At 41.5% G+C, this 22,333-nt stretch overlaps 1 protein-coding gene across 1 annotated transcript; it reads right to left on the minus strand.

Annotated features, from left to right (window-relative positions):
• Positions 1-73: 73 nt before the first annotated feature.
• cavin2a (caveolae associated protein 2a) lies at positions 74-21,190 on the minus strand. The gene is made up of 2 exons (XM_005736898.2): positions 20,182-21,190; positions 74-4,061 (listed from the first exon to the last, which is right to left on the minus strand). Exons 1-2 carry the CDS (start codon positions 20,776-20,778, stop codon positions 3,273-3,275), a joined length of 1,386 nt encoding a protein of 461 aa, XP_005736955.1. The 5' UTR covers positions 20,779-21,190; the 3' UTR covers positions 74-3,272.
• Between the last annotated feature and the right edge of the window lie 1,143 nt (positions 21,191-22,333).

Genomic DNA, 22,333 nt, shown 5'->3' on the forward strand with positions numbered 1-22,333 from the left:
CTACCTCTATGTAAGATCTACACCATTATCGTGTTTAACCTTAACATAGATTAAAGGAAAACAAACAAAACAATTTCAGTGTTATAAAATGTTTATTAATGTATACAATACTAAAGTCTGCGAAGGAAAGGTCAGCATGTTTACAAGATTGGTGAGGGGAGCACATTTAAGCCCTCAAGTGATGAGTAATCTTCTGCCATGAAGGAAACTTCTTTGGTTTAAGTGGTTATCTAAGTCAGCCGGCTAAGAAGCAAAAACAAAGATTATGTTAAACACAAGATCACTACCTGATAACTCGTAGATTTAACAATGCAAAGAACAAAAAGAGGACTTTTGAACAAATACACATTGTATACATTTATTTTTTAGCAGACCAGATATCACCAAGTAGCACATTTGCATGAATAAGCAGAAAGTACACATACACCTAGTGTTCAATCCATTTTCATCTTGGGTGATTTATATGAAAAATGTAAATGAAAAGCAAAGGTTAAACACACTCAAGTTGTTCAAAAGGATACATATCAAATTGCTTCACGCATTTATTCTTAACAGATCTTATTCAATAAACGTGCAGAGTATTGCTGTAACACACAAAGCACTTTCTTTTTCTCCAAATACTGTAATACCAAAATGTGCTGTGTTTGCAGGGACTGTTATTTGGCTTTGAATTTTAGTGAAAGATAAAATTCTTTACTTTTACTTCAACCTACAAACCGTTTTGACGGAAAAAAAAAGCTCTGAAATGCAAGCAAGCTGCAGAGGCCATTTATAAAAACAGAGCCATGAATACCCTTAGATTACTGCTTAAACATAGTAACAACAATACATTAGTTAAACAGCATATTTAACAATTAACATACTTTATTTGTTTAGTTGTATTTCAACAGTGGATAGTAGGTTTTCCCCCACGTGGTGTAAACATACAACACAGTCTATACAGCTTTGCTGTAGTAAATTCTCTATTTAATCTGATATCTGATGTATACATAAGATTTTTTATATTGCTGTTCATTTCCCATGTTAAATATTCCCATTGATTTCCCACAAATGAAGCTAAAACAATACATATGTTCCTGCATAAAACATACTGACTGAATACAAGTGTAAGAACTTTTTTTTTTTTTTTTTTAAATGTGGCACATATATGAAGCGAGTCACCTGAATGATAATCTTAAGCCCAACTATTATTATAATTAGGAATGTGTCCACACTTTTAATAAATTGATCTTTAATGTATAGTTTAGATTTTATTTTTTGACTTAAGACTAAAGCATTATTACTCACTTCAATCAGAAGCAGTGTAACACATCTGGTTCCCACAGTTTAAACACAATCCTACTAAGATGCGCATACTGTTGCTCAAAGGCAAGTTTAGCATCTTTCCCAACAGCTCAAGTTCTATCCTAGACATCTCACCTCGCCCTCCACTATGAGCTCATGCCCAGAAGCCTCTGCCGGGGCATAATACCTGTGGCTCCACGTATGCTGTTCCTCTCTCTGCACTCCCAATAAGGAGGCCAAGGGCATGAAAAATGGGCTGAGAAAGAGTCATCCGTCAAACCTAGGAATGCTGCCTTCTGCCTTTATCCACTTCTGTGACCTCTCTGGATCCACTGCACTTGGTTGGGCTTGCTAAATTATTTTTAGGAAGTCATGGCATTGGACAGCTTGGGAAAAGCTCCAAGGAAGAGCAACAAGAGAAGGGTCACTTTACAGGAACTTGAAGGAATGACTTTCAAACACAAAGTTGATGTTTGCACCTCCTTTAAAATGTCTCATGGAGTTAATTTCAAAAAATTAAAAACTCCACGGAATTTCCGGCATGGTTTACTATCACTCTTATAAACAAAAAGCATAGGAATCCAAGCCTACTGGGGAGCAGTTCCTTATACCAGCTGGTGCAGGTGAATGTCTGTGCAGCAACAAGATAGACAGGCTTTAGTGATGAAACAGTGTTTACATTTTAAACATATGAATCCCAGTAAACATTTCACCATGAAAGTTAGGAACGCCTTCAAGACACACAATTTAGAATCACCCAAGTATCACATAATGACAGAAATCTCACAGATACATTTAATTTATGTACTGAAGGCAGTTATCGCATAGCAGTGTGCCTCACATAGAAAAATATAATCATTTCTCCAAAAGAGACACTTAGTATCTCAGTATTAAAACGATGTCTTCTACATTTCAAGCAGCTTCTATACTGCAGTCGTATGCTTTATTTGCATCAGCGTGACTGAACTCAAACTTAATTCAACCATAATAACCACAATTTTTTAAGGATGTTCTGAGGGTTTTAAAATGTATCTATTACATTTCATTTCTATGTGATGCAACAGATAATTGTTAGAAGTCAAATGGCAGCAGTATGTAATTCAAATAGTGTTTCAGATAGTCAATGTTTAAATTGTTAGGAATGACGAAAGTGGATCTCACTATGGGACTATATGCAATGCGTAAAACCCGAAGTGAAGGACAAGAGGCAAGACACAACCACCTGTTAGTCTACATCAGGTCAGCATAGGCCTAAGATTTCAGTGAATAAGCTCTAGTCCACTACTTAAAAAAAACAAAACAAACAAAAAAACCCACCCCAAGACCTTTTCACTAAAAAATGCTGAAAAGTCCCATTCCAACTATTGCACAACCTGGCAACACACTGCCTCACCAGGCTGTGGGCAGAACCACGGTTTGCAAAGATTTACTATTTTTCACAAAAACACAAAGAACAAAAGAAGCTATCTGTCAGTGAGGAAGAGCGGGCCAGGAGCAGACAAACACAGCAGGAGGGAGGTATTTGGTCCCGTGCCCAGGAGATGTGCACCTACTGAAGTGGTAGGCACCAGCTGAAGAGAGTAAATTCTGCAACGTTGCCTTATTTGGACAACTTAACTACAGAGTTCATGGAGCAGTTGCACTAGAAGCTTCAATCTGAACTCTTCACAACAAGTACTGTCCGGGGTTGCTGACCACATCAGGGTTTTTAGACTTTTCTGGTGATAATTAAAGGTAGTGTTGTGGGAAAGGTTCGGGGGTGGACTACCTCGAGAGGTCGAGAGGACATTTCTAGTGTGAATAGGTGCTAAAGACGAGAACATGAGACAGTTTGCGGTGGAGGGATAATTTGTGCCTGCTGTGTGCACAGCAATTGGAGAAAGAAAAGAATAAACAGGCAACTAGAGCTTATGATCAAAATTCAATCAGATTAAGAAACTTGCTCCAGAGCAACTGCCGCTGCGGTAATCTGGGTATCTGCTGCCGTCTCAACAGGAGTTTTCTGTTCCTCTTTTTTTTCCTTCTTCTTCTTCATCCTCTTCATCATCCACACCAAGATCATCTTGCTCTGGAAGTGCCAGACCAGCAACATGATCACCATTAATCTCACTTGATGCTTTTCCATTGAACTCTGCCTTCAAGCTTTCTGGGCTGGAAGGGCTTAGCATCTCCTCCACAACCCCCTCATGGGTATGCACTTCTGCCCGGTTGAGCTTGGCATCCATGCTTCCCAAAGGAGGAATCTCTACGTGGGCTCCTCCTATAGACTTGGGTACATCTTGTGAAGGAGACTCCCCGTCTCTGACCTTCTTGACATTGAAGGTCATGGGAGACACCTTAAAAGAGGAGCTCTTGGCAGTTGGGCTCTTGGGGTGGTTAGGGGTGAAGCTCTTCTTGATCTTCTCACGTTTCTCTGGTGGCACGATCTTGGTGGTGAACTGGTTCATCTTTTTTTCGATGCTCTGGCGTGAGAAGGCCTTCTTGAGGCTGTCGACCTTTTTCAGGCTGGACCGTTTGAACCTGTCAGACCTTCTCTCATAAAATACGGAAGTGGCCCCTAAACCTTCACAATCCAGACTATCTTGTTCCTCGTGTGTTGGAAGCTCATCGTCGGAGGACAGGTTAACGCTCTGGAGGACCTCATCTTGGGTATGGATGCCATCAGTGGAGCCTGTAACAGATGGAGCAGGCCGGGTGGATTCTGCATCATACTGGCTTGGTTGTGGGGTCTTGAGGGAGTCCTTGACTGACACAGTGGTAGGGATCTCATTGTCTTCCTGGTGGAGAAACAGAAGGATAGAAAGAAGTTTATCAAGAGGGCAATCATTTTGATGAGTAAAAGAAAACTATGAACAAGGGCAAGTCTGACAAGCAATGCGCTAATGCTGTCTGGATTGGCTATGGCTGGTTTATACTTAAACCTACTGATGATTGCTACCACAGTCTACATCCTGACAATTTAAGTACAGAAGGTGTACTTCAAACTGCACTTTCAAGCACACATTACTGTGTACTTTTTGGTTAAGCACAGTTGTTTCTGATTCATCGGAAACTGACGTCTGTGTTTAATATTCTCAGCCTGCTGAGGACTGAAGAAACGAGTCTCTGCATGCCTCCCACATTTTCTCCTCAAGGTGCCTGAGGAATTCCACCTGTTTCTTTGCAGTAGTCAAACACTTCATACTGTCTTTTATACCGCCGACCTCCCCATCCATAAACATACCGATAACCACTAACCCGGTAAAATAAGAAGCAATCGTTTCCATATGCAGACATTCATTTTGTTCAACTCTCTTTTTCTATGAGCTCCCCCGCCTCCGTTTGACTTCGTCCCCACCCATCTGTGCACAAACATGCTATCACACACATACACAGCCAATGTTCTCCTCCACTGGGGATTTATGAGCCTCAGTGCCCACCCACCACTGCCCCTATCCTTTCACACCCAGGAGTGAGTGCAGAGTGAAGGTGAAGCTTCAGTGGTTGACATACCCCACTACACATTTGAAATGCTCATAAACAAACCCTCCCTGGAAGAGCCTAAATATCGCCACTGTATTCTCATCTTTGAGCTAATTTAATGTAGCACAGTGTGAACTTTGAAATGCATTTTAATGCTTTACAGTCCATAACACATGATGTATGAGCTGACTGACTAAATTAACTTCTATAATTTCTTGAAGCGGACCCATTATGGTTTTGAGTGCTTTTCTTTATTTTGTGACACACGCACACACACACACGCACACACACACACACACACACACACACACCCTCTGAGCCAAACCCTCAGGTTTCAGAGTGTTCTGAACATATTTTAAGACACTTTTTTCTGCTCCTCAATCTGTATGATGTCAGAGTGGATGTTCCTTATATGGTAATTTCAGCCACATGAAGCCCCTCCCACGTTCTGCTCAAAGGACGCAATTACGTGTACATTAAGTTGATCGATTTCTTTGAATATGTGAACTTTGTGGGAAATCTGTCACTGTAATGTAAGGTCACAGATCAATAGTGGAGGAGCACATTTTTGAGATCTTTAACATCTACATATATCAGTTATAATAACCAGTAAAGGTGCCATTAACCTTTATAGCTGACTAAAAGTAAAGCTGAACTAAGGCAAAAATAAAACTGACTAGAAAAAAAACGTACAATATTAAATACAATAAAGACCTCTTTCTAGTCTGTCGGTTTTGGTCATTTCTTTTCCAAAAGAAAGAAAGAAAAAAAAAAAAAAAGGGCCCAAGGAGACCTTGACAAATCTTTTTTTATTGCAACTAGGGTGACTCAATAAAAAGACAAGACTGTCAGTCAAGTATTTGTGTTGCAATTCCTCTTCTGAGCTTCTTGAACATTGCCCACTGCCAAATACCACTCATATTATCATAAAAAACGAAACCACTAGCTTTTTCTTTGCATCTTGCACGTAAGAAAGAGTCTTCATTCAAATATGACTACACTTTAAAGAATGCATAGTAGCTCTTGGGTATTATGAGAACGCTTAAAGCATCAGGATGGTTTGTTGTTGAATGCCACCATGCATCTTTCTTGGAGTGGACTGGGCCAACCACACTGGAACAAGGCCAACAACAAGGTCTTTGAAATGCCTAAAAAGTGCCCCATACTGTACAATTCTGTAGCCCTTTTGTTGATGCATAAAAAATATGCAAAAATGATAATAATTATAAAATGAGTCATGATATAAATTAATTTTGCCTTAATTAAAAAGCCCAATCAGTTGCAACAATATAAATTACTGTGATTGCAGTGTTTGTATGCAAAAGATTTAACTCTTTATTTGCAAGAAAACATCCTCACATTCTCAATGTCATTTCTGAATTCGTCTGATCTTCTGCACAAACTCAGCCAAACTGGGTGACATGAAATCTGAAATACCCCAAAACACACCATTTGCCGCATGCTCGTAATTTCCCAATGTTTAAAATGTATATGGCCCATTTCTAAACGTATTCATGCTCTGCTGTCATTTATTGCATCCTTTGTGGGAAGGAAAGTGAATTTCATGAAGCCTTAGTGAATTCTTTCAGCTGTTTATCTGTCATGCCATAGCAGATAAGCATCAATCTCTGTCATCGGTAGATGACAACTTCTTTAGGAATAGGCAGATAGCGGCCGGTCAACGATATAGCAGTGTTCACCTGAACTGTACATTCCGAAAAAATGAAGACAGACTATGTTCTGCTGCCGTAGCTTTTCCGAGCACCTAAACTACAACTTATGTAAAGCTTTTGTGAAATGGTAAGTAATGCCCTCCTGTTTTTAACCACTTTGCAGATACCTGATATCTTCATCTGAAACATGCAGCTGTGATTCGCAGTTGAGGTGTGCCAAGCCAATAAATCTGTCAGCATGTTATATATAGCGCAACACCCAGAAAACTTCAAGAAAAGGGACACGTTTTTTAAGGTGAAGGAAAAGAACAATGCATGTTTTACAGCTTCAGAATATAAAATGCAATATAGACAGAGTAAAGTTGATAAAGCAGATTCATTTCAGAAGTGCAAGCCAGTTACAACAGCTTCCAGAAATCATATGGCAATTTCTAAAGAAATTACACCTCATGAAATTTCTTTCTGGGATGTTTCTAAGAAATACAAAATATCAAAGAAATCATGATCTGAGAATGTAGAACGTCTTTATTCACCACCAACCAGTGTTAGGTGTAACCCTTCACAAAACACTGTTATTCTACATAATAGTTATGGTTACTTTTTAAATGCTAGTAATTATTTGCAAGTAAGGTGTCACTCTGAGGAAAATAACAAGCTTGATGCTGGTTATGTGGTGCAGAAAATGCTACAAATATCAACTTACTATGCAATGGGGTAAAGTCAGTAGACTCAGAGTTAAATATACAGTAGAGTAGATAACCTGCTGGCTGTGTAACCAACCTGTGCAAGAAAAATGCACTTGGGTGTTTACTTTTCATCACGCAACTAACCAGTTACTTATCGATATGTAATGCTGTAATTTTAAAAATTACATTTTAATAGAAGAATTCTTTCAATGCAACCCAAAATGTTTCTTTAAAAAACAATATCAGCCCAAAAGTGCCCTCAAAAACAAATGAGGGTTGCCATCTGTCCTACAAATTGGGAACTGTGATGCACTCTGGATTTTGGGCTTGAAATCCCCCCAAAAAAAAGACAAAGAGTGGCACCTTGGGGAACAGCTCTGGTTACCCGCTGCCTCTCAGTTGGTTTAACTGTAATCTCTCCCTTTCAGTTTTGTTCTCTGTGGCACTTCATTGTTGTTCGTGAATGGGCAGAATCTGAATGCCCTATTTTGGTGCTGGTCTGACACTGCAGGACCGCCACAGTAACATGTTCATGCAGACACAAATCAGAATAGCCAGGAGCTCTGAGGGTGACAGCTTTATAAAAAAAACCAAAAAAACCCAAAAAAAAAAAACCCAAACACATTAGAGATTACAGAGAAATGCCAGAAATCTCACTTCTAGGAAGATGATGGTGCTCCAGGCTTTGTGCTTATCTCCTCTGTTCGTGTGTGTACACTTCAGATTGAGTTGGGCAGTTTTAATCAGCATGATGTATGAGATTTCTTAAGGGTTAAGCACCCATCTAAAATCTGACCAGCTGTGATTAGCAAAAAAATCAGAGCCAATATGGCCTCTCCTGACCCCCAGTGGAGCATTTCCTGGTAATAAACACTAATCTTCCCTGATTGTTCTGTGCAGTTAAGGTTTCTAAAGATTCAATCTTGACACCTCTGCACCAGTCTGGGCACGTCACAGACTTTGTGATTTGGCTCAAACATGTTTGGGGTAATCAGTGTGGGTGCTGAAGTGTGTGTGGGAGGCCAATTAAACACAGAGACTGAGTTCTGAGCCCACCTGTGACTAAATCTACAAGAGTTTGTTCAGTAACACTGTTATTAACTGAGACATGCATTGCTCAAAATGTATGGAGATGGCTTTAAATCCAAGAGATGTACATTGCGCTATATTTATGGGACTCTCTATAGAGAACAACAGGGTAACCAGTGCGATTGCTTAATCTAAAACAACTAAAGTTGTTATGAAGGGGTAAACTACCTATGGAGGACAATCCAGTGTTTGTGCCAGGCTATAAACATGCTTGTAGTGCTTCTAATGTAATAATTTTAACCTGGGATTTGTGGGACAATTTGTCAGCACATAAGGGTGAAGTAGCTTTTAAAGAAAGGATCTTTTTATTACTTCGTGAATCAGAAACTACCGTCTACATTTTAGGCCCTACATGTTATTTAGAAAACTTTGTGAATATAGATGGGAATAAAAGCAGAAAGTTGGGTGGATTTACACTCACTAGCCACTTCTTTACTTGCACCACTAGCACTGGGTTGGACCTCCTTTTAAAACAGCCTCAAATCTTTTTGGCACAGATTCAACAAGGTGCTGAAACATTCCTCAGAGATTCCTCAAGTCAGCAACAGCCTGTGGCATTTAGATGATCAGTTTGTACTAAGAGGCCTGACCTTACCATCTGAATGTCGCAGCAGAAATCAAGACTAATCAGACCAGGCAATGTTTTTACAATCTTCTGTTGTCCAGTTTTGGTGAGCTCGTGCAAACTGTAGCCTCTAGTCTGCATCTAGTGTGGTTTTCTGTCGTTGTAGCCCATCTGCTTCAAGATTTGACGTGTTGCACGTTTAGAGATCCTCGTCCGCACACCTTGGTTGTAGTGAATGGTTGTTTGGAGTTACTGCTGCCTTCCTATCAGCTCAAAGCAGCTTGGACACTCTCTTCTTAAGTCTGACATCAACAAAGCATTTTGCTCAGAGAAGCTCAGTGAAATCTTTGTCTTTTTGGACCAGTCTCCAGAAATTCTGCAGATGGGTGTATGAGAAAATCCCAGCAAATCAGCAGTTTCTGAAATACTCAGAGCAAACAATAACCATGACGCATTTAACGTGATTAAAATCACCTCTCTTTCCCCATTCTGTTCAATCTGAATTTCATCAGGTCATCTTGACCATGTCTACAGGAGCCGAGTTGCTGCCATGTGACTGGCTTATTAGACACCAGCATTCAAATGCAGATTCATGGATGTACGTAATGAAGTACCTCATAAGAGCTACCAGAGATGAAATTTCAGATATAACTTTGGTTTGTTTGGCTGCCCAAGTATATTAAAATAGTGTGATATTAGCTTGCCCTCAGATTAGCTCCCAACAGTGTTAGCGAGCAAGCAACAAACAAAATTTCCCTAAATACCATTTGACCCATGAGTGTCCTGTGTGTGTGTGGACCTTGCATTCTGGTACAGGGCTCTTGGGAACCCTCTTAATTAATGCACCATCTAAGCAGTCGCTCATTAGCCCCCGAGAATGCGATACAGCATGTGCGTTTGAGTGTTTGTGTGCAGCCATGTAGGACGCCAACCATTATAATTAAAATATATTTGGAAGCAACCACAAAACAAAGTTAATTTAGTGTGACAGGCGGTTTACTGTACATTACAGGGCACACACTTCAAAGATATCTTATACTAATAATTATATATTGTAGTTCAAGAGCCCATGTAACTGTTGCATGTAGGCCTGTCAAGATAATTATTTCATTGACTGAATATATGCACATGAACACATTTTTTTTCTTCGTATTGTTGACCACACATTTGTTTATGTCAAATTACAAGCAGCCTTTTAGCCTACATGATGCCACAATGCACTACAGGATTTTCACCACCCTTCTACGACTTGGGGCCGTGCCTACGCGGGATGAACGGGAAAAGAATATGCCGAGACACGTTTTTCTCTCATACCTTCCCACACTGCTTATGTTTTTTCCCCTCCTTCCTTTCAGTCTTGTTTTCAGACAGCTCCTCCACAGACACGAACACCACACACCATAGTAATTCACAGAATATTGCCTATAAAACAACAACTGTGACCTTGGGCACATTTTGGATGATCCATTAGGTGATCACTTTGTACAAGTGTAGAAAGAATAGATATTCTTGTGAACTGAGGACAGGTTACTAGATACTTTGCTATGACATGAGCTCATTGGTATTTTGGCTAGATGAGCTAAAGACAGAATTATCCATTATGTCACCGATTGTTTTATTGACTCTGTATTTACAGATTTACACTATTATTAGTGCAGCCTAGACTTAAAACTAGTAGTAGATTAAGAATAAAATTCTGCACGTCAGTCAACAAAACTGAAGCACAGACTCCCTGATTACATTAAAATATGTCAAAGGGCACCAATAGCACAAACAGGGTTAAATACCAAGGGTAAGTAAGTAAGGTAAGCATGTTGACTCACTATTGAAGTCAACCTCAAGTCCTAGAGAAGCTGAAGAGACATCAAAGTAGGTGCAGTGAAGATAACACATTACCAGTACCTAAAGCTCATGTTTCTTCCCCTCCCTCTGTCAGCTGCCTATTTCTACTCAGAAAGTTGAAAAGATTGGGTTCAGAGCTCTCCACATCTCTGCTGTTTTGCATTAGAGCCAAATGAAAGAAGAAACATCATTTTGATTTTGTCTTTGTTACCTCTATCAAGGCAGCTAGGTTTTAACTGCGCAGTCAAAAAGCAGGACTCAATACATTTTGTTATCAAGGAGTGGATTAGAAGGAGTTTTTCTTAATTCAACTCTTAATTCACCACCAGAGACAACTGAACAGGCATCCACAGAGGCCCTCTCTGTGCAATGTTTGATAATTCACTGCTCTTTGAAAGGTTGTATTAATTCATTAACATGTCACCCATGCTACCAAACAATACGGTTTTTCCTGGGACATGTTTTTTAACAAAAGTAGCAATGGTGACAGGACAAGTTGGAGGGTAGAGTTACAATCTAATTGCAAGCATGCAACATGTTGCTAAGCTTCAAGAGTCACTTGCTGTACTCAGATAAAGAGATCAGGGTGGGGAAAGGCAGAGTTGCAACTGAGTGAAAGAAGTGAACTGGGCTCGCATTACTGGATGAGTGACTTCATGTTTACACCGCATGCACCATGACATCCTATACTGTTTCTTTTGTATCTCTTCTCTCCTCTTAGTTTACATATGCGTGCACGTGAATACAAACATCCGTTCACATATTCAGAAAGCACAGGATGGACCTCAGAGGACAAATCCAGTCTTTGGCTTTCTCGACATTCACATGAACCTCAACTGGAGTTTCTGTTTAGAACTTATTGGCAAACTTCACCATTAATAGCTCACAGAAAGAAAATAATCAGGACACCAAAGCACACAGCAATTAAATGTGTGTTTTTCTGGCTCTTCAGCTGAACGGGGTTCCACCAGGTGAGGCTGGAGCAGGTGTGCTGGTATAGTTAGTCAGGTGGCCTCCTGGGAACAGCAGCAATGAGAGGGCACAGCATCACCACCACTCACACAGAAATCTCTGTTACTCTTGTAATTTTAGGATGAGGAAAACTGGAAGTTTATTTTAAAAAGAATAAACAGACGAGACAGCGGAATGACTCTGTGCTGCTCGCACAGAATGGACAGCTCCAGATACAGAGATTTTTTTTACCCCCTTTTTCGACAGTCAAAACAAAAGGTCAAATACAAAGTTGTGAAAGATTTCCATCTTCCACCGTTTCAAAATTTGCCCATCCTCACCATCTGTACAATACCACTGTCCATTACACCACAGCCACGCTCGTCTATTCCCAGAACAATAGCAGTGTCAAGTCCACCTGGAACTCACATGATTGTGCACATTTGCAGTCACTTTCACCCCTACCCAGCTTTTTCCAAAACCTCACATCCCGTCTACCCTCCAACCCAGTGTGAATGAAGAGCCATCTGTGGACACAGGAAGGAAGGAAATGAAGAAAAGGAAACTGAATTCTACTATTCTGACTGTAATTTTACCAAGAGACCTGATAAAATACCACTGTGCTCTACACATTCACTTCTGAATGTAGAAACAAGCACTGTATTGTAGCCCGTCATTCCAAATATATAAAAAATAACAAAAACAAGAACAAAAAAAAAAAAAAAAAAAATCTCATCAACGAATTTGCTCCAATTTTGAATCCTGCCCCTTGGCGTAATACCCACAGAGCTTTGCAAACAACTCGGAGCATTCTTTTGCATTTGCACCCCTCCCATATCTGCCTCACCAAAAGAAAACACAGCATGTTTACTGGGCCTGTGAGCTTGTGTAATTGCACAATACAATAACCAATTGAGCCACGATGTCATGCTTACGTGCTGGCAGAATGGAAGCTGTGGCAGTCTAGAGAAGCTGCCATTATTGCTGTTGACATAAATGATGATGTTGAGGAAACCTGTTGACACAACCTATTATTTACAGGACAACCGTGAGTGCACTTTGGCTGCTGATGCGCTTCATATTCTGTCACATAAGCTCTCCAGTCCTAATTAATTCACCTATGGCCTCGTATCCATTATACAAACCCGTTTATTGACTTGATCTCTGGAGCCTTGTCGCTTATTGTACTTCCTCTGCATCAACCAGATCCCGAAGTTTAGCACAATCTACCCAACAGAGAATGATGCAGAGTGCTAAATAATATCTTCACTAGTTTGCACTCTTGTGTTAACCCCCCTTTGCTTTTTTGTTCGAATCTCTCAAGATCCTTCTTCACACAAAGCTCATTGTGTGCGTGTGTATCAAAACCATTGTTTGATAAGGGCTGTGGGAGCATTTTTGATAAGGCTCTCTATTTGTCACAATGTTTACTCCATACAAAGGTTAAAGGGCACATGTGTCCGCAGTACAGACAGGAATGCTAACATGTCAGATTTTCACATTCCGTTTAAGAGCAGAGGAATGAGAACAAAATAGTTATTGTTGTCTCTCTTCCGGGCATGAATGCAGAGGCCTAAAAGAAGGGATTAGACAGATCACAAAAGTCAGAAACGGCAAACGACTCTTTACCCCTTGAAAGCCTACTAGGAATAACGCTACAAGCACTTTCCTGAACTCAATTATTGGATTTGCAATGGAAGTAAGTGAGGGTGGTCTCTGCTTTTAAAGCTACTCTTGGAAAAAATCAATAAATCTACAGTAATGTCATCACACACACGTTTTTGCTGACATATAGTGACATGTCAAAACCTGTCAAAAAGGTGGCATTACCCTTAGTCTGTACTTAGTTCAATGTGTGGGCAGGGTGGGGCTTTACACACATTGTGAAACAGAGAGCAGAGGACACAAGTGGCAGCTTTGGCAGCCAGCCATATAAATTAAATAAGTGCACATTATTAACAAACCAAAATGTTCCGTTTCTTTTGTATTTAGTTTTTTACCCCTCCCTTTTAATTCGATTAAGTAGAAGAGCTTCAGTCTTTCCATGTTTTACACTGATCAGCAGTTGCTGAGAAGCTTTTGCTGCACTAGCAGTGAGATTATAAGGCAGTTTCAACTCCAGTAACTTCCTCCTCACTTCAGTGGTCTCTCCTTTGCTCTACGTGGACATGATAGAAGGTGATGGGCATCTTGTAACAGAGCATATCATGAAACTGACATATACACACTGAAACCAAGAGCACAAAAACTAGTGAAACTGTACACCGCACAGAAATTCAAGAAGCACACACAATCCACTTTTTTGCCTTCAGTTTCCTGGAGGGATGTCCAACTGGGAAGATGGGGCACCCTTCTAAATCCACGGTGGTGGAAACACTGAGCTTCATTACCTTATTAATAATCTGAGATATCATGGAAAATGCTCCCGGCGCTTCCCAAATAAAGACGTGTATTGCATCATGCAATACACTGAGAGACTACTACCTTTGTTGTATGTCTGCAAGTATTTACTGCAAAAATATCATAAATTAAACAGTCAGACCAGATTATCAGTCATACAGTATCAGTCAGTTGCAGATACCCATCCAGGCTCTAATGTTACCACCTCTTTTCTGCATTATTAAAGCTGTTACAGATGCTATTTTACTCAAACATTCTGCGGTTGCAAACTTGCCTTTGCCTCAGAGGCTGAAACTGTTGAGCCGACTCGTCAAACCTGAATGTTACATCAGGAATAAAAGTAAGCACTTAAGGTAATAGATCCCCATTCTGATGCATGGGGTTTGCTCATTTACAAACCTCTGTATAATCTCCACACTCGTTCTTATACTATCATTAACTGACAATTGCAGGCCACGTATTCACTTTGCCTTTTTTTTCCGACTTCTTATCATTTTTCACTCTATATTTATCCCTTACTCGCAGTTCTGCCATTTTTTTTTTTGCTGTCGGGAAAAAGCCAGAGGATTATCTGAGGAATGAACCCCAAAGGAAAAGAAAGAATGATAACAAAGCGAGAACCCATGCTGTAAACATAGTTCATTATTCAACTAGAAAGCACGCCTTAAAGGCTGCACACCCATTTGAGACTATTATCACTGAGACCAGTTTTACTCTTTAGAGTCTTGCTTCAAACAGCACTTTCTAAAAATATTCCTAACAGAAAAAAAAAAATCTCACTGTAGAGTCATACTCGTGATCACATGAATCCTATCTAGAAATGTCAGCATTGTACATGTGGTCTAATTCAATTTACACATAATTTGTAGCCAAAAATCTACATTTTGTGCAAAATGCATTATCACATGTTGATTCGTAAGAGGCAAAAAAACGCACACATGTAATTTGAGTCATGAGCTTTATTAATCCATTTCCTATCTGTTGAACTGGAACATGATAACAGATCTTATCTGTCAGTCACATTTAAAATCAGTTCTGTTTAAAGTAGCTTTTCCACAACTGCAAAGCCACCACACCCACCTGTTGCTTAAAGAAATGGCAAAATAAGACTTTGATTTTAAATTAAACTTGTGCTCAGCTTGAGTTGCAGTGTTACTCGCTTACTGTTGAGTATGAGCATGGATTATACAATAGAACAGAATAGCTCTTTATTGCCCTTTATCATCATTGTACATGTATAACATTACTAATAAAGTCACTAATGGAGCATTTTGGAGAAGATGTATTGTATAGTTACTTGTGTATTATGTAACATTAGATTACAGCCATCATCTCCGTAAATAACTTCAGATATTCTGCTGGTGAGCCAAGTAAAGAAGCACAATCCTCAGTGTTAGTGAGCTTCTGACGAGCCTTTTTATTAAAGTGATTCTATGAAAGCACAAGAAATGTGTGTATGTAATTACAATAATTAACCATAATTATTCAGCAAAACTCATGATAGTTATACTAATCAGCCATACAGAGTCATTGTGTTGGGTTTAATATTAAAAAAGTACAGTTAAAGGATAAACCGGAAAACTGGTTGAGAACTAACCCAAACAATGGACGCAATACATCCAACAGCTATTTAAGCCCCATTCCTCAACCAAGTACGATTCAGAATAAAACATTAATGCAGGTTTGCAAATGGTTAACTTTAGGCCTCAGTCACAAAGGCCTACAGATGTGCTGATGATCATCTGGCAACCACCTGTTCCTAGGGAATGCGAGTGGTTGCTAGTAGTTACTAGCATGAAACTGGTTGCAAAGAGGTGTATGGTGCTGCATTGGTGGGTTGCAAGCAGAGTGGTGTGGTGGTCAGTAGTTTGCATGGAAGAAGCTTATTTATCTGCAAACACTCAAACTACTTGGTAAGAGACACTAAAACTGAAATGTGAAAAAGTAACAACATTTGTCTTCAAAGTAAAAGTTGCACGTCTGTTGCAGCACAAGGTCCAGCACATTCTTTGTGACCAATCGCCAAACGATCAGAGAATACACTTGTGCCCGGGGTGTGACGGGGGTCTACAGGGCTACCTGACTGAGGCCTTAATAAAACTAAAAGGACAAAAAATGTCATCACTTGGATGTTCCGAGATGTGAACTCATCTTGTGACTGAACGTTTGCGGTTCCATCTTCAATCTGACAAAAAGTTCTGAACTTACACTATTAGTTGCTAAGAAAGCCAAATATTACTTCAACCTCCTTTCCCTGCACTGTAGATGATTTTGTCTTTACCCATGGCTGCATAAAGTAAAGTAACTAGTTACTCACTTTAACTACACCTTCGCTGTATTCAACATCTGCGGCATGTATGCACAGCAGGTCTGAATGCACTGAAACAGCTAGCACTGCTTTCAGCCATAACGTGGTGAGATCGACCACGTCAAAGAGGGAGACATACAACAAACCTCAACTGTAGCCTGCAGACAGCTTCCTGCTCCAACCTGTAAAAATACTGTGAACATACACAATACGTACTCCAGTTGCACTCAAATATCTAATTACTCTTGTTAGAAAACAGATTTTATAAGGAAAGCTAATAAGAGAGCCACCCTGAGTTCAGCTTGCAGGTTTTTTCTTGTCTGTTGTGTCACAGTTCACTTGAATATACAATTTGGGACTTGAATAAGAGTTTAAAGTTGTGCACTACAACTACTACTATTTTGATTTTTTTTCCAACCCTGCTCATTCAGCTCCTTTGAACTACCAGTACAGTTACAGTGCAGGGCTTGGAACGTTACCCGTTTTTCCTCCCTTTTAGAGAATAACAAAGCAAAAGAAAACAACCTTTTCTTCCTGTTTGGAAAGCTGAGATTAAGTCACAACCTTGTGTCGCTGTATAAAGGCTCCAAATCAACCGGTAGCAAAGCAAACAAAATGAAAATGACAAACTCTAAACCAATCAATCAAATGGTAAAAGGTGGGAAAGAGGTTTCTAACAGATGCGAAAAGAGTGAATATAACTACATGAACGTTTTGTCCAGTTGACAGCAGCAAAACACAGTAAGTGTGTTTATTCTGGCCTGAGAGCCTGTTTCTCTTTCCTCGCAGAGCGATATGAAGGTTCTTTGATAGGTCATGTAAGTGTGACGGTGTGAGAGACTGGCACTGGCTCTCTGCGATTAGCGATCCTGCAAACCCAGACAATCGCCGAACATCCCCTTTCCCATCCCTTCGAGGAAAGAAGCACAGCTGTACTCTCGCTGCTAAATATACAGCAAAGCTCTGCACACATGCAAAGTGACAGAACAAATAAAACCCTCACGCCGCTCAAATTCAATTTGCCACAGAGGTTGACGTGGTTGTTGCGAGGCTATTCCACAGTGAAATAAACACAGATGGGAGCGTTATGATCTACTTAGAATAAATGACTTTTCTGTCGCAGCAAATTAAATTCCAAATACAGCGCGTTTCATGTAGCGTGCCACAGAGATGCAAATTCAGATAAGCTATAAGATCTCCAAGACCCCTCAGGTAATGAGCCTTTGAAGCGCGCCTATGTGACGAATAATAGGAAAAGAAATTTCTGCGATCCAACGTTTTACCTCTCCAAAGAGAAATTACCAAAACAGTCTTGACACTGTACACAGCGGAATCTCTGATGACTTGGAACTCTGTCTGTTTTGCGTGTGTGCATGTGTGTGCGCACACAGCAACAAAAGGCCTGGAGATGGGAGGGCCGTGCGGAGACAGGAAAAGCACTGATGCACAAAACAAACAAAGCCCAAGCAGCAGTAATTAAGACCTCATTAGTCCTCGTTATGCGCAGGAATGCAGCAGAAATCGCTGCCATTTCTGACCGACCGCGGCCAAAGCTAGTATGGGACCCCTGCTCCGTGCAACTGAGGGCATTTAACCAACAGCCCTCTGTGTTTCCGCCTCATCTAGCACGTACAGGGTTTTGGATCAATTCTGCAGAGCAGGGAGGTGAATAGAAGAAAGTTTGGCTCTAGTGTGGGCGGCAAAATATCAAAGAGCAGCGTGAGACGTGTGGCATGTGCTTTAGCGAAGTTTCAGGGAACCAGGACAGGTGGTTTGACCAGAGAGAGAGAGAAGGGGGAAAAAAGGTGGATTTAGTTTAAAAAACAGAAACCGGGAGTGAAACAGAGCAGATAAAAAGATACCAGACAAAAAAAAACAGAGTACAGCACTAGATGGAGAAAATATGGACCTACTGGTACCAAATAAGAGAGATTAGGAGAGGTGTAAAGCGATGGAAGAGTCAAAACAGGTGAAGAAACAAGGGCTGCATTTAACTTCTTTTACTACCCACTCCCCTGGGGGCACTCTGAGTGTCATTTACAAGCTCTGGAGCTGTATACACCTGACCCAACATATCAGCGTAACATCCACTGGGCAAGTTGCAAGAATGCACATGTTTTGCACACACGCCCTTAAGGTCATTCCTAGTCTTTCTACACCCATCTGCAAACACTCCACCTCTTAGCCTGACGTGAAATTGGGGGGAAAATGAAGGAACATTTTAAGCAGAACCCAAAATAACAACAGAAACTCTACTCATGCTCATTTATATGCTGCTTAGGTGAGAGAAACTCGAGCACATGCAATTTGACGGTGCATCGAAAGCCAGCAGCACTGTCCACTCTCATTATCTCCAAAGCAACAAGTCACTCCCTTCTAGCACATACATACTAAACGATCTTGGCACCTGCTGCGTTTGAACAACAGAGCCTCAGTACCTGGGAAACCAGATAACAACAGCGGTTAAAAGCTTGCCGAGGCTCTGGCTGTGTCAACAGTGCCCCCTCCCACCACCCCCCTTTTCACTACCTGGGCACAAACTAGTACACACATGCTCACAGGTACCCACACACACGTGAAAAACCATGCACGAAGACTCCCACAGCCACGCAGCAATCATCAGTCGGCGCAACAATGTATGGAAAACAATTTTCAGTTCTTTTAATGTTCCTTGATTAGTGAGGGACGGTTTAGGTGAAGAACCATTAGTCATAGTTTTCACTCGAAACCATCTCCTGGAATTACAGAAAGTGGAGAACTTTTTTTCCTTGCCTGAGTACAGGTGTGATATGGCAGTAAAAGTGGGAAATCCATCCAAAGAAACCACTTGTCTCTCTGAATTATGACTGTGGGGTGTAAACAGATCCACTTAAAGTCAGAGTCTGAGCCCTCCTCTATTATCCTGTGCAGCTCCATTCCCAGACACACCCTTCTCCTCACAAACAGGACTCAAATGTACTCGAAAGGGCCTCAACTCATAAATAATCTGGTTATATTTTGCGTTGGTTTTTCGCTCAGACTTCTTTTAATGTGCACACGTGTTTGTTTAAAAGCCTGCTCCGCAAGTTTTGGAGAGCTGAAAATGAAAATGTCGCAAATCACTTACGACTCGTCACGTGTCAGTGCCAACCAGGCACATGGCGAGTGTGCACACAACCAAACACACCCAAAACTGCAGTCAAATGCAAATGCAAATAAAGCCAACACACACAAGTTCACTCATCTACCTTAAAGCAGTAGTCCAACCATTGAACACTGAGTTTTAAACAGTTTGAAAGGTTACTCGAGTTACACTGAAGATGTTCTCATTTTTCCCTCCGTTTTCCTTCTAGGAGCAGGTCTCACCACTTTGCCGCCATCTTGAAATGCATCCAGACACTTGTTTGGGCAGTTATTTTGGAATATTACCAGGTCATAAAAATGGCATGCATAGGAACCACAAATTTGTCAAATCTGATAAATAGTGCTTAGAAATCTGCCGACTTTACCCCAAAATAAAGGTTATAAAAAGGATTTTTTCCCCTTCTTTTGACATTTTCCTTCCAAACCATCTTTGTTGTTGCTGAATTCATGATGCGTTTAGTGCTACGTCTCCCTGCCTGATTATGTCTCTGTTTGTAACGCCATATTTTGGTCTGCTTCAGATACTGTTTTAAACCCAGGTGAAGGGACCGTGCTGACGTCACTATAACGCCACCAGCGTTACATTTTCAGAGTGTGCAGTATTCCAGCTCATGCAACTAAATTAAATGTCTGGCTGCGTTTACAGACTTGGACTTAGAGTTTGTGACTAAAACGAGCTTCATATAAAAACTCGGGGGACTGCACCTTTAAAATTAGCACAAAGGGGCGTTTATTCTGGCTGGAATGCGGTCTGTGCGTCTTGGACACAACGTTAGTGTTTCTTTGTGCTTCCCTTACCTGGAAGATGAGCACTTTGAAGTGGTTCCTCTTCAGCAGGTGGCTGTGGTTGTTCTCCAGCTTCTTCACCTGCACCGCCTGCTTGTCCAGGCGCACCCTCACTTCCTTCAAGTGCCCGCTGGTTTTGCGAGAGCGTTCCAGCAGCTTGTCCACGTTTAAGGCGGTGGTGAGGTGGTTCTTGGTCAAGCGGGTCACGTCGCCCTGCACGCTCTGCACCGCGTTCTCCAGGTCGGCCTGCCGCTGCTCCATCCGCTGCTGGTTGTCCTGCACCGCCTCCATCATGTTTACCAGCTTGTCCAGCAGCGCCACCACCGTTATTGCGCTCACCTGTCCGCGGTCCACCGGGCTCCCAGGGGCGACCGCGCCCGGGCTGGTTGGCATTTTAAAGCCGAACCTGGAGAGGGTACCGGTCGGGGTCGGGGTCGGAGAGGACGAGGTGGGCGGGGAGGACGCCGGGCAGAAGCTCGGGATGAGGAGCTCCGGGTTCTCGGACTGCTGGCTGCTCTCGGGCTGGGGGCTGCCCTCGGGCTGCGGGATGGTGTGGGTGCTGCCAGAGGTGCTGCTGCTGGGCTCGGCGTGGGGCGCTTCTTCTTCCATGGCTCACGGGTGGTCGTGGGTCCCGCAGTGACTGCGTGTCTTAGAGGCACACGGGAAAGTTTTGCAGACTCTCGGATGCTGCTGCTGCTGCTGCCACTTGTTGCAACTGGAGAGAGGTGTAAACTAATTCCTGCACTTTTCTCGGCCTCCACGCCCCTTTGCCTCTTTCTCTCTGCACCCCACACACGCACAAACACGCCGTGAACTTTCAAAACACCTCCCCTGCAGGGAAGGAGGGAGGGGCCAGGCTGCTATGGTAACCGTGAGGGCCTAGCCCAGTTGACAATATAGAGGTAGAGTTGCAGTGTGTATGTGTGTGTGTGGTGTTTTCGTGTGACTGCCACCCATTCCACATTGAACAAGCCTGGCTGCATTTGAAAAATATCTGTGAAGGCTACTATTGTTTACAACACTCAGGTGGTGTGTGTGTGTGTGTGTGTGTGTGTGTGTGTGTGTGTGTGTGTGTGTGTGTGTGTGATAAATCACATACATTGTTTTGTCTAAGCCAAAGCCTGGCATGTGTCTCTATCCTTATATGTTGGTGTATGATTTGGTGTGTGAGTGCCCCGTGTGCCCCCTGCTCTTGTTTTTGACTTTGGCCAAACTGACATGGAAATGTGGAAATCCCTGTTTCAACAGTGAGCTCATCTGTTGCCTGGCACGCTGCCCTGGCCTTTGTGTCAATCAGCCTCTTTGTCGCTGTGACTGTAAATCTTACTTTAACAGTAACACAATTGCCTAATCTGCCTTAACATGTTGTATCAAGTAAATATGCCACATTTATTAAGAATGTGTCACAAAACTAGAGACAGAAATTTGAATAAGAGCAGAGAAGCAAGTGTGTTCAGCCAAGTCATTGGTTCCCCCCCAAACAGAAAAACTGCTGTACATCAAAGCTAATAAAACAAGGTAGTCAAGCCCCCGCCCGAGTTTTATTGGATTCTTCCTGATAGAGTAAAGGCTTGGTTGGTTTGGTTTTCAACTGTCTCATCTAAGATCAATACTGTCCCACCCCTAAGCTCAGATTAGGTTTTCCACAACTACTGTAGCTCATGCAAAAAGCCACACCTTAAAACAAGCATAAAAAGAAAGCTGGCAGAGGCCACCGCCAAATCACATTCATAAAAAAGTAATCTCTCTGTTTTTGATAACAATTATTACATCTCTGTTACTTTAATGTGCTTATTTGCTGCCTTGGGTTGCATTTGAACATGTGGTCCTGCTTCTGTTGTGCATTTCTGTAAAGAAGAAGCTGCAGTCAGGGCTCAGTTAGCTTAGCACAAAGATAGAGTTGTAAAATGCATGTCCAGTGTTTGCAAAATATACCGATCAGCGCATGAAACTTCATTCATTTATCATCCATTAGCACGTAATTTGTTTGTTCGTTTAAAACCAAAGAGTACAGAATGACATCATGGAATTTTATGAGGGAGGCTGCAGCATGGACTATATTTTGACCAGGTGCAGTGACCTGGCCATAAAGGAGGTATGCTAATTAGTGAGCTTTCAAGTCGCTTTGTTTGCTTCAGTCGACTCTGTGTCTCCAAATAAAAAG

This window comes from Pundamilia nyererei, unplaced genomic scaffold (assembly GCF_000239375.1).
Source record: "Pundamilia nyererei isolate P.nyererei 1_Seehausen unplaced genomic scaffold, PunNye1.0 scaffold00071, whole genome shotgun sequence".
Classification (NCBI taxonomy): domain Eukaryota; kingdom Metazoa; phylum Chordata; class Actinopteri; order Cichliformes; family Cichlidae; genus Pundamilia; species Pundamilia nyererei.